The sequence below is a fragment of the Ptychodera flava genome, chromosome 6, assembly GCF_041260155.1.
Source record: "Ptychodera flava strain L36383 chromosome 6, AS_Pfla_20210202, whole genome shotgun sequence".
NCBI lineage: Eukaryota > Metazoa > Hemichordata > Enteropneusta > Ptychoderidae > Ptychodera > Ptychodera flava.
In genome coordinates, this window is record NC_091933.1 from 17,365,877 (window position 1) to 17,378,109 (window position 12,233).

A 12,233-nucleotide genomic window follows, 5' to 3' on the forward strand; every position below is an offset into this window, starting at 1 on the left:
AAGAAGACTGAATTAAAAGAGCGAAACGAATATCGTAATATACAGTATAAATATATTCTGGGGACGGGGTAATGTTTGTTTGTTATGCAAATTCATAATCCATGATGTGTCACATCATGTCTGCATTAAACCTGTCTTAAAGAAATAAATTTTGATGACCAAATTAATGCCAGGCTTTCTTATGTTGATGTCGATTTCGATCGCAGTTGACAACGTAAAACTGATCGCAGGCCAAAAAGTTACAGGAACGCGGTACTAGTCAGCGCAAAGTTGCGTCGTTGGTAACATCTATCAGCCCGAGCTCCGTTACAGGTATGACGTTAAACGTGGACGGAAACGCTTATCAAACTCGGTGAGTTTCGACCATGCGTTGATTGTCGACATCTGTAAACATTTAAGAATATGCAAACCATCGTAAAGCGTCAAGTCTTCCAACATATAATGAACATGAATTGTTTCTTCATGCTTGCTAAAGAGAAGGGCCAGGCCTGGGTTTATAACGCGTCATTGTGTTTTGTATGCGTAAGGGTTCGAACAATAGGCTCCATCGTTACGGCAGTGTCTGGAACGGTTGTGTCTCGGTTGAAGTCAATGTTAGACTTAACGGACAGTTACCTGTCGTATTTAAGGCGCTTTCCCATCAAGTTCATGGCCAAAAGGAGCGGAACGAGAACCACTGCTTCTGAAAGGGGTCGTTAAACAGACAGAATTTTCAATATTTTTGAGGGACATCCAAAATGTGGCAATGATCGGTTGATTGATTGTTCACACATAGCAACAAAAAAACTGGTTATTCTTAGATTTGTTCCTTACACTCTGACATCTGCTGTAGAAAAATAAGTCAAAAGGGACAGGACAATCACACATAAAAAAAACTCGCACTGTTGGTACTAATTGTAACCATAGCAACAGGCAAATTAAGTTGACGAATTTTCTTTCTACCGAAAGATTAAAAATGAGTCATTGTTAATACCTCACACTATAGATTAGAAGCTACATCGACACAAGATATTTTGATCTCATGACCAGTGCACAGGGAAAATCCAGTACTGCCTTTATTGTTAAATTGCATTGTTCAAACCCCGAGAACACACCGCAGCGTATAATGTATACTTGCTTGAGAGTCTAGCTTGATTCTGCAATATACTCTTTTTCTGCGAAGTTAATGCAATCTTTCTAGAGTTGTCTATCGAGTATATTTCCTTATAAATTGAAAATATTGATATTTTTGCAATCTAAAGAGGATTGTTTTTGGTCCATATAGCAGATTTTAGGTACTTTTCGAGTACTTTTAATCCATACGGATACGGATTTTGTAAAACCACCTGTTGAATGACTAATTTTGTCATTGCACTGAATCGCGTTCAGTTTTCAAAGATTATTTTATTCGTGTCATTAGAGCAATTTCGCCAAGAAATGCTGACAAAAGCCTAACAGACATTAATCACGTGAATACCATCACGTATTCATCAACATTTAACAACAACATTTGTGAAATTTGTGTATAGTTTAGTTGTAAGAAACCGCCGTGTTCATTTTTAATACCCGTATATATACGTATCATAATGCGTGGGAAATCGCTTGCATCGACTTTCAGCGAGGATTTTGCTTTCTGCCGATGATGTACAGCTTTGGACAATCCGTCCCTTGTCCTCCGTCACGCCACGGAATTTTTCAATTGTACAGGATTGAGACCAATTCGTGCGTTGTATGCCCCAGGCGCAGGCGAAACTCTATTAGCCAATTGTAAGAAATAAAATTCACAGCTTAACCCCAGGCCATTGTGGCCGATTTACCAGAGTGTCACCGGGTCATTGAGAGTTTTTCCAGCGAGCAGTAGCAACTTTGGGAGTTAGAAGTCAGTTGAATTGGTAATGGATGGATCCAATCGGTGAAGCGCTCTGATGTGCATGCTTGTTGGATTGTAATCATCACTTAGGGGTCATGTTGGTGGTCCGGTCCTATCTGAATCTGTGAACCTGTGATAATGTGCCACGCTCTGAAAACAACCGTGTACGTTAGTATTGCGTCGCTTCACGTATGAGCTGATCTGAAAGGGTAATGTTCGGGAGGAAATCCCGATTCATCTCAGCGCGGTTCCAAATATAGCAAATCAATTTACAAGTTGTCATCGTCAATACATTGATGAAAGTCAAATCTAACTTCAGAAGCTTTTTTGTCAAAATAGTAAAGTCACTGTTTGCCTCGGCCCTTTGACAATAAAAAAGATTTCAGAATAGTTGGCTTTGAAAAGGCATTGATCGTTTGTATTCTCCAAAATTTATTGAATTCCTGAGTTGTCAATTGTGCAGTCCCAGGGCGACGGCGTTCGACGTGGTGTGCATGATACTGTATATGTCTGGTTGCTCATTTCCATAAGCCGGCTTTGTTGTAGTAACCGGCCATTGTCATGCAAATTACGAGCCATGCTCGATTGCTACTCACCAGCTCAGTGACAGCCAGTTACGATTGTCGTACAGTGTCAGTGATATAGCTGTAACATAGGGGTTCAACCGAGAGCAACTAGCCTGAACGCCGTGAAACCTAACCATGCCGGCCAGCCACGACCTCTTAAAGCCGAGTTGTCCTCGCAAGTCTGAGTGAGTTTTTCTAGTGTCAATTGTGTAATTATGTCATACTTGTGTTGTCAAACAAATCGTAATGTCACACGGCATGTTAGCCTGTACCGAGTGTATACAATTAGTGATGCTGACGACGTCCATCTTTATCTGATAACTCCCACAGAATGACATGGTGGTCGAGGCACGAGCCTGTCAAACTCCCCCAAGGAAACACAGATCATTGGAGCAAGATGAAAACTAAGGTAGGGACCGTCCATCGTTTACAAAGTCTCACAGTGGCGCTCGGATGTGCAAACTTTTCGCACACAGAGGCGCATTGTGCTAACAATGGTCGCTAAGCCACCTGAATAAATCATCAAGTTGGTAACGCGTTGCAGATTATGGTTCCTGCGAGCGTATTTAAAAAGGAATCCGACCAGAGTCGGCACATGAAATCTCACCCGAAATGGCTCTATTTTGAAACTACCCATCCGGGGATTCTTGAATGGGACTTCTTAAAGGAAAATTGAGACGTCACAACATGCTAGTGTTACGATAAAACATCTGCCGGGCTTTTTTTGCTTCTGGACGCGCTGTCGAATCCATAAGAAAGTGCCAGAGTTGGTCATACATCGATAACCAGCAGCTGTTAACGACTGACGCAAAACAGTCGTATTTTACTTGCGCAGAGAGAGCAGAAAACATCGACAACGTCAGACCACAGTACTTTGCATACTTGCTTTGGTTAAATACACGCAGTTTCCGGGGTTGATTATGAGATACTCAGGTGTTGCGAACGCTTTCGAGATGTAAACAATGTAGCGCGTGTGCCGATCAAACCGAAGCGAAACAGAGCGGGATAAGACTTCCACTTTTCGGTGTGACTTTATGCACGTTACTTTCACATTACGATTTTGAACTTTAAATCGTTCTCCTTGTGTAGAGGAAAAAGACGACAACAACGCTTTTTGTGTACCTGGCATATTTGCTTAACGGTGTTGTAGACCTAAACTCAATATTTGAGACCCTGTTTACGGTACGCTAATAGCCCATAATCCGAGACACACCGCCGTAATTTACTGATCGGGACTGAAATCAATATCAGCAGTCTTTTGCTGCATAGCCAGATAATTTCTGAACTAGTGGGACTATAGAATTCTTCTCTCAAACTGTTGTGTTCGGTCGCATTTCAGAACAGAATTCGAGCTACCATCAATAGGTCTGGAGAGATCTTAGTTACTGGTTCTTTAAGTATTAATATGGCGTCCGCTCTACCAATTGTTACCTCTCACCCTTGACCAATAGTTTTATTTAACGGTGTTAATTAGCTCAACAACCCTCATTTGCATGTACATTTAACTGTGGTTGTTTGTCTCTTTATCTACAGTGCACAACGTTCCAAGTTAATTTGCAAGGAGACTCGCTTCGTAATCCATACAAAAGTAAGTTTACAGACGACACTTTTTTGTCATAGTGTCTCCGTTAGGTTTCTTTTCATTCCATTGTCTTCATTGTCCAGAGGACTTTTATCGGCGCGTATTCCTCTGTTAAATCGGTGACATGAATTTGTTCACGAGGTGCTCAGCGCCGTTGTCTTCGAAGAAAAGCACGGCCCGGTGAGGGAGCTAACGGAGGTATGTGACGGTCGATTCTCGAGTCGCGCTACATACCTATCAAATGACTCGTCACGTCCGACCCTGAGTCACTTGAATGCAGATTAAAGCTACGGCCCTTTGCATATTTGTGCTCACCGGGAAGATTTGGCACGAGGAAAGACACAGGACAGTTCGTGGCACGATTGACAGTCTATCTATGAGCATTGATTAGTATTTTTCAGGTAAATTACAGTGAACAACGAGACTGTCCAACGGTGTTGTCTCGAGTCCTGTGGATTGCATCAAACTAAACCGACATTTTGAATGTCCTGTTTGTATGCACAGGAGCTTAAAGATCGATCAATAGTACGGACCACAGACGTCAAATAAATACAAAATTAAAAAAAAAGTTAAATAATTTTCCTGCCAGTGGAGCAAGTACAGTAATAATTCAGCCTTCATTTCTGACCTCAAAGTGGTCTGATCATCGATTTTTCCTCAGTGGACAATTCAAAGAGCCAGATCCCCCAGTACAAACATCACGACTCGAAGATCGATAGATTGTGAGCTTGGTGACAATCATAAGGAGTGGGTACCCTCCAATTACCTTTCAATATTGCAAACACGACTACGAGATTGTATTATCGATATCCGGGTCGATTTTGCTCCATGATTTAATGCCCTACAATTCACTTTCTGGTGAAAAAAATACTTAAAAAAATAACAACCTTATAAATCAAAACAGAAAACGTCAAACGTTGACTGTTTGTCTGTAGTCCTAGTTAATGGACAGCTTCAAAACACACGTCACGCCGGACCGGGGAGTAACCGGGGAATAAACCCGGAAGATTTACACATTTCGTGACAAAGTTGTACCCGGTAGTCGACATTGCTCTCTGAGGCCTTTCGCTTAGTTCTCTAGTTGGAAATTTACCGTCCTTCAGAGAGTAGTACTGCACATTGTCGGTTGAATCAAATAACAGGTCTAGGTTCCTGAAAGTTGTGTTAAACATAGGGAAAAAGCTACTCTGCTATAGAGGAATATTTGTCGGCCCGTGTAATTGATGAAAAAGAAAACCTTCTGCGTGAGCCATGGCCATGGCCATGGCCGGTTGTTAGAGTGGTTCCGTCAGCAAACACATTTATTTCAACACGGTACCTATCACTTAATATAGACACAGTCGTTTTACCCCGTGTCATTGCCCGGCCAGAACATGGTAATTTGTTTACGCTACGTGAGGATATAAAAGTAATCCGGTATGAAGGACGAGAATTGAGAATTTCGCTTGAGCAAACAAGCAAACGGTCGACATGCTTGTCAAGCATTCAGTTACAACCGAAGCCAAGTAAACATGACCTAATATCAACACATACACAAGACTGTACCACGCGCACATAATGCAATGGTTGATTACCGTGGTAACGCTTTGCGTTTCTCTCATTGGTATTTAGAATCTCTTGCATTTGGAAGTTCATATTTCTCCCATTTAAACGCGGAGAAACAATTTACGAACTATCATACCGTGGTTTCAGAGGAACAAATGAAGGTCGACCAAGGTTTGTCAGCGATCTGTGCTGTTTGTTCATCCTAGGACTTTGCACCAGCCACTGAATCGTTTCATTTGAGTACCTATGTCATCATTTTCTACTACTCCATACTAGGCCAATCACACCGCCATGTGTGTTTCAGCCTTTGAACGCATGCCCGTCAACTTGACCGTCAATCCCATCTATAAATATTAAGTTGTCAGTGTCATTGTCAGTAAATTGTCTCCCTTCGTATTTGTCCCTTCAATATTCGTTTTGTTTTCGTTGTCTCTGCCTGTTTTATCTCTCAAAGTATCTCCCTCACACTGTCATTTCGTCTCGTCTCTATAGTAAATTCAGTGATATCGTGCATGGACACGTGTCGATTCGAGTGTCGTCAAGATTTATGTTATTGGCATATAGATTTGACGCGTTAAAAGTTTACGGTCTATAATTGAAGGAAAAATGCCTGTATATGCTTTGGTAGTTTGGTCTCTCAATTAAACCATAGACTCTCGAGAAAACCCCCGAAGGTCTATGATTAAATCCACAAAAAACAAAAAACAAAAACAAAACAAAACAAAAACGTCATCCAAATTCCCCAAACAACAACAACAACAATTTAACAGGTCTAAAGTTATAAAGGCTGAAATTTACAACAATATCATTTTTCTATTCCGTGAGACCTTGTTTGTCACGGTGATAATTGGGTTGATCTGAACAATTAATCACACCATTAAATTCCACTGGACTGTAACGTACATTACGACTTCTACGCAATCGTTGTGAAGCTCCAACTCAGAACCCAATATCGAAAACAATCAAATCTGTTGTGCGTTGCTTTGCCCATCGAGTGAACCTAGACCTGTGGCCATGGTAACTGCATTGATGCCCTAGACAATAGGCGTCTTTAATAATCCAACGACTTTTTAAATTTTCTATGAGGAGCACACTTCTCTGGCCTTCAATTTTCGAGCTGACTGTTTATGTAGTGGTGAAAAGAGGGGAAGAGAAAAGCGAAATAGCGATGTCCCTACCATACCTGTGGAAACCGTACTTGGGTCAACAAAAAGGACCTTCCGGCAACTTAATCCATACTGTTTTAAACTGCCGGCCTCAAAGATTACTCGGGCACGTTAGTTGAGAATTGAAGAATCGGATGATGTCACCGACTGTGCAATTGTCATTCAATAGAACGCCTCAAAATCGTGGAGAAAGTTTCCTATTAATTTACAATTTTTTCGGAGACCAAGGATAGGGAAAGTAAGCATATTGAATCAACGATTGTTTAATTTGTGTACAAAAATCACGAGAAAATGCAAAATGTAAACAAACACACAACGCTTTGTGACTGAATCGGTGTCGCTGGGAATTAAATATACATACGGCATTCCATCGAATAAACATATCGATTTTTCATCGCCAGTCGTGATGTGTGAATTTTGAAGACAGCGTTTGTGCGTGGCAACAGTGCTAGTCTCTGCAACAACGGGCAGTAATTCAATGAAAGATTTATGATGCGTGACGACGAGTCAGATTATTTTCTGTTTTTCGTGGAGGGTTTAAAATCCCCCCACAACATTGCTCATTGTGTAGGGATAAGTTGGCAACAATGCCGCGATCTTAAAGAGTCTTTGACAATACCTTTCACCGGAGTGTCAAAGGGGGATCTAGACCCCTCCCGAATTGATATCAAACAGCCGGCTTGACCCGACAAAACCTCAGATCAACTTCTGACCTGTACAGATCCTTGACAGTAAACAACTTCTTTAAAGTCGTGATAACTTGTCCGGAACGCCGACTCTTGGTATTCTTGTCAGCATCGTCTGAATTGCATTTTCTATTTCTCTGCTTTGTTCCTCAGCAATAATAAACAGATACGGTGCCAACACAAATGACTTACCGGGATATACTAGGTCAAAGTCAGCTCCCCCGGCCATAGTTACGTTCAGGTACAACGAAGACGGGACAGTAAGTCGCCTGTCGGAGAGGTCGTTCCACGATCAAATAAATGCCAGGCTGAGCGGCCATCTGCCAGGCTCATACGCCATGAAGAGACCCAAGGCAAGACCTAGGACAGCCGTTGTTACCACGAGTTTCAACGAGAGAGCAAAAGCCGGCTTTAAATATTGGCCAATGGACAGACCCAAGCCAACGAAATGTAAGTTTGGTCGTCTCGAGGAGAATTAAATACACAGGAATGTGCGAGAGAGAGAGAGAGAGAGAGAGAGAGAGAGAGAGAGAGAGAGAGAGAGAGAGAGAGAGAGAGAGAGAGAGAGAGAGAGAGAGAGAGAGAGAGAGCCATATACAATGTATTATAGAAAGAGACGTCTGATCACGTAGTCTGATGTTGGAAGGAGTGTTTCCGTACGTAGTCAATGTAGTTCGAAAACTTTTTAGTAATGCTAGTACACAACTTCAAAGAGAGGGACCCTTCGTGGAATCTTTATAATAAGAGTGTCTAGTTAGATGTTGCGGCGGAGGCAAGCTGCAAGAATTAGTTTGATCTTCCTTGTGTGACAGCAGATTTTTCGTTTTCAGAATTTTAAAGCCTTCATAGTCGTTTAAACGGAAAAAATTCCAGCTTCTTTGGGTTGCTCTTTTTCGTGTTTTGTATGCTGATGGCAGTAACATTCGGTACTTAATTTTCAAAATTATACTATTAGGCCTACACTGTCAAATCCAGCACATTCCAGTTGTTTTTCCAATGTTTTGAATCAGTAGTCTGTACAGCTTATTATAAGCCAAAGGTCAACTGAGATTTGACAAGCAACCATTCGCCACATGTCATGATCCGCAACGGTATGACGTCATCTTGCCAATACTCTCTATTTAGACGACGCAACACTAGCAGAGACGATGTCAAAAGGTTGTGAACTTTCACCGTCTACACTTTTGACACAAATCTTTTATGATATTGAGGGGATATAGTGAGGAAGTGAATGAAGAAGATTTCTTTTCGGCACAATCGTTGTATTTTCTCATTGTCCGACTTTTTCTGATTTTCTTTCAGTTGGTCGCTACGGAATAGGTGCCGCCTGTACTGTCCTTGGATTGGGCAGTGCATGCAGGACATAAACAAACGACGGAAACATTGCTGGTTGTCATAACGACGGACATTTCTACCGCCACTCTCAGTATTCGATAGCCGTCTTGAAAATCTGATGGCAATTTGTTTTAATTTTCACGTAGACTTGGCAGCTGCAGGGTCAAATGAATTTTTCTTTTTCTGATCAGTAAAGATAAAGATCGGAACACTTTAAATCACAATACCTGAAGAATCTTGCTTTTCGTCTCCGTTACTAGCCTCTACAAGCGCGGGCAGTGGGTCTCAGAAAGCTTTAGAAGTTACAGATGCGTTTTTTTCATACCTAGAGCCAAGTCTATGCCAGTGTTTCAGTTGTCCAGCCATAGCCAGAATTCCCGACAGCGCCATCAGCGCTCACGTCGTATCTTCTCTTGTAAATAGTTGACCGTGAACAATGAATTCTTATCTTTGCGCAGACACTATCCAAAATGTATAAATATTCAATTTAGCCCTTCTGTAAGGTTAAACAATAAATCTTCTATAGGCCAATACAGATATGTGTATTTTCTAGCCGAATTATTGAAGGGTAATTTTTGATGCCGCAACCCGAGGAACTCCATCACATGTCTTGACTGACGTCGCAAGTTTGTTTACAAAGTTCGTTGCCAAGTTACATCAAGATTCACAAATGCGAATATTTCTGTGTACTGTATAGATGTGTACGAAGTGTTACGTGAATTTTTTTTTAGTCCTGTGTTTTCTCTGTTGAATATTTATGTAAAATAAATGTTTTTATTACGTTGTTTCCATCTGAGAGTTGCGTGTTTGACGGCCAATTTGCCCGTGTCCCCTATACCCTAGGAGATAGGTGGCTTTAATCAGAATTTTAGGTGAGGAAGGTTTGAAAAGTCCATTCTATGTAAAAAACGGCGCTGATTCCAAAAAAAGCAGTCTTATTGACCCCACTCAAGACAAAATTGCCATTTTGGCCACTTTTTCCTCAAAAAATGGTCATTTTTGGTCAAAAACTGAAAATCAATTGTTTTTTTCACATTTGGAGATCAAATGATGTATGAAAAGTTCATTCCATGTAAAAATGGGTGCTGATTTCAAAAAAAGCAGTCTTATTTTCACCAAACTCCAGACAAAATTGCCATTTTGGCCACTTTTACCTCAAAAAATAGTCATTTTTAGACAAAAATAACTTAAAACGATTCATTTTCTTCGCAATAATAGATAAAACGATGTGTGGAAAGTTCATTCCATGTAAAAATGGGTGCTAATTTCACAAAAAGTAGTCTTATTCACCAAACTCAAGACAAAATTGCGATTTTGGCCGATTTTCCCTCAAAAAATGGTCATTTTTGGTCAAAAACTGAAAATCAATTGTTTTTTTCACATTTGGAGATCAAATGATGTATGAAAAGTTCATTCCATGTAAAAATGGGTGCTGATTTCAAAAAAAGCAGTCTTATTCACCAAACTCCAGACAAAATTGCCATTTTGGCCACTTTTACCTCAAAAAATAGTCATTTTTAGACAAAAATAACTTAAAACGATTCGTTTTCTTCGCAATAATAGATAAAACGATGTGTGGAAAGTTCAATCCATGTAAAAATGGGTGCTAATTTCACAAAAAGTAGTCTTATTCACCAAACTCAAGACAAAATTGCCATTTTGGCCGATTTTCCCTCAAAAAATGGTCATTTTTGGACAAAAACGGAAAACCTATTGTTTTCTTCACATTTGGAGATCAAATGATGTATGGAACATTCATTCAAATGTAAACATTGGTGTTGATTGAAAAAAACAGTCTTATTTGCTCCACTCAAGACAAAATTACCATTTTCGCCACTTTTTCTTCAAAAAACTTGTCATTTTTAGAAAAAAACTGAAAAAAATGTTTTCTTCAAATTTCGTGAGCAGATGATGTATGGAAATTCCATTCAATGTAAAAGATAGTGCTGATTCAAAAAAAGCAGTCTTATTACTTGCCATTTTTACCAATTCTTTGTTAAAAAAGATCATTTTAGAAGAAATTAAGGAAAAAATTATTTTTTTTTCACAATTGGAGATCTATTGATGCATATTAAATCGTGTGTTTGACCACTATCATTTCTGTCATGGTGGACTAAAAAGCTCCCCGATGTTTGGCGTAAACCCACTGTTTCTGGTTTTGTATGATTGTTTTGTGCTTTCTGTTCGTGTGTGTTGCGTAAGTGTGAATTATCCCCTTGCGTAAATAGACTCTCATATGGATAGCAACATCTCTAACAGTGCGCCACTGAGTTCACTTTGGTGACGTCAGTGAGGCGTATTAGGTTTGTTTACGTGCGACTATTTGCGAGGCGAATTGGTGCCGAAAATCAGTGTCGGATCAAGACCGGTCGGTGACCGATATTAATTAAAAAAGTAATATATCACATCAGATAGGTTATATTTAGAACATAGAATGACGTTGTTCGCCAAATGTTAGCAGTTTTTGTGATGAAGATTGATTTCTTTGCCATGTGGTTCGGATTTTGGTGTTGTTTCATTATTCCTAAAAAGTAAAGAAAGGTATAGCAACATTCACATTATACGAAAAATTACAAGTACATTTGAATGCTAATAAGGTTCAAGAGATTTTTACGAAATATTCATGTTCTTTCTCGTTTAAGTTACTCGTGTTGGCTTTGATGAAGCAGAGCTGAGAGAAAAGCTTTCATCATCTGTGCTGATATAATAGGCGTATTGTACACTTGTGCTTCCATAAAAGTTTAAGTACAGATAATTTCTCTAAAATCCTGTATCAGAACAATCTACAGCTATTAAATGAAGTAACAAGTTACTAGTAACTCTTTGTGGCTCCGAGATACAAAAAAAATCTTCAGAGTATACAGTACAATTTGTTAACTTATTGAATTGAAAAACAAAATACTGTACAGTGGATCGATATTTGAGTACCTTTGTAAAAAGAAATCAAGTAGGTGTCTACTTTCAAGTCTATCCCTCCATACTATATTCTCTTTATTAAACAGCCTTCCTGTCTTTTAATAAGATGAATGATAATCTAGAGTTGCCTTTGCAGTGTGTGCTGCATGTGCGTGGTGATAGAGAACATTTAAATGAGGCAGTAACTCATTTTACAAAACAGACATGGGAGACAGCAGGCGAGATAGCTCAATTACGGAAAGCATATCAGAAGAGATCAAAGTACCTTGTTTTATGTGATTCTATTAACTTTGAAGTTGAACCATTGCCACATTATGGTTTTCACAGTAGTTGTTACAGTAACTTTACATCATATCAGGTACATTCAAAAGAAAGAAAAACTTTTTCTGATGTTGTGGAAACTAGATCTAGGGTGGAGAAATCAACAGTGGGAACTACTACAACTACCGGAGTGCTTCAAAGCAAGTGTATTTTCTGCAATGGCCTAGATCGCAAGCATTTTCCCGGTGGTTTTGAAACACTATCTGAATGTGTGACTAGACCAGGACAAGACAGCATTTTAAATGCAGCGAGGCAACTAAAAGATGA

General features: G+C 39.8%; 1 protein-coding gene across 2 annotated transcripts; it reads left to right on the plus strand.

Moving 5' to 3' along the window:
- The first annotated feature begins 208 nt into the window (after positions 1-208).
- Positions 209-9,518, plus strand: LOC139134998 (uncharacterized). Of its 2 annotated transcripts, none has more exons than XM_070702151.1 (5): positions 209-352; positions 2,746-2,824; positions 3,949-4,003; positions 7,548-7,844; positions 8,697-9,518. In XM_070702151.1, the coding sequence occupies exons 1-5, from the start codon at positions 315-317 to the stop codon at positions 8,759-8,761; spliced, it is 534 nt and encodes a 177-aa protein (XP_070558252.1). In that variant the 5' UTR covers positions 209-314; the 3' UTR covers positions 8,762-9,518. The 2 variants fall into 2 exon arrangements, with proteins under 2 accessions (XP_070558252.1, XP_070558251.1); XM_070702150.1 differs by lacking the exon at positions 209-352 and adding an exon at positions 2,410-2,600.
- The last annotated feature ends 2,715 nt before the right edge of the window (positions 9,519-12,233 follow it).

Coding starts and splice junctions, on each gene's coding strand:
- LOC139134998 (XM_070702150.1), top strand. CDS start 2,551: ATGCCGGCCAGCCACGACCTCTTAAAGCCGAGTTGTCCTCGCAAGTCT. Junction 2,825..3,948: donor GGAGCAAGATGAAAACTAAG/GTAGGGACCGTC, acceptor CTTTATCTACAG/TGCACAACGTTCCAAGTTAA. Junction 4,004..7,547: donor GCTTCGTAATCCATACAAAA/GTAAGTTTACAG, acceptor TTTGTTCCTCAG/CAATAATAAACAGATACGGT.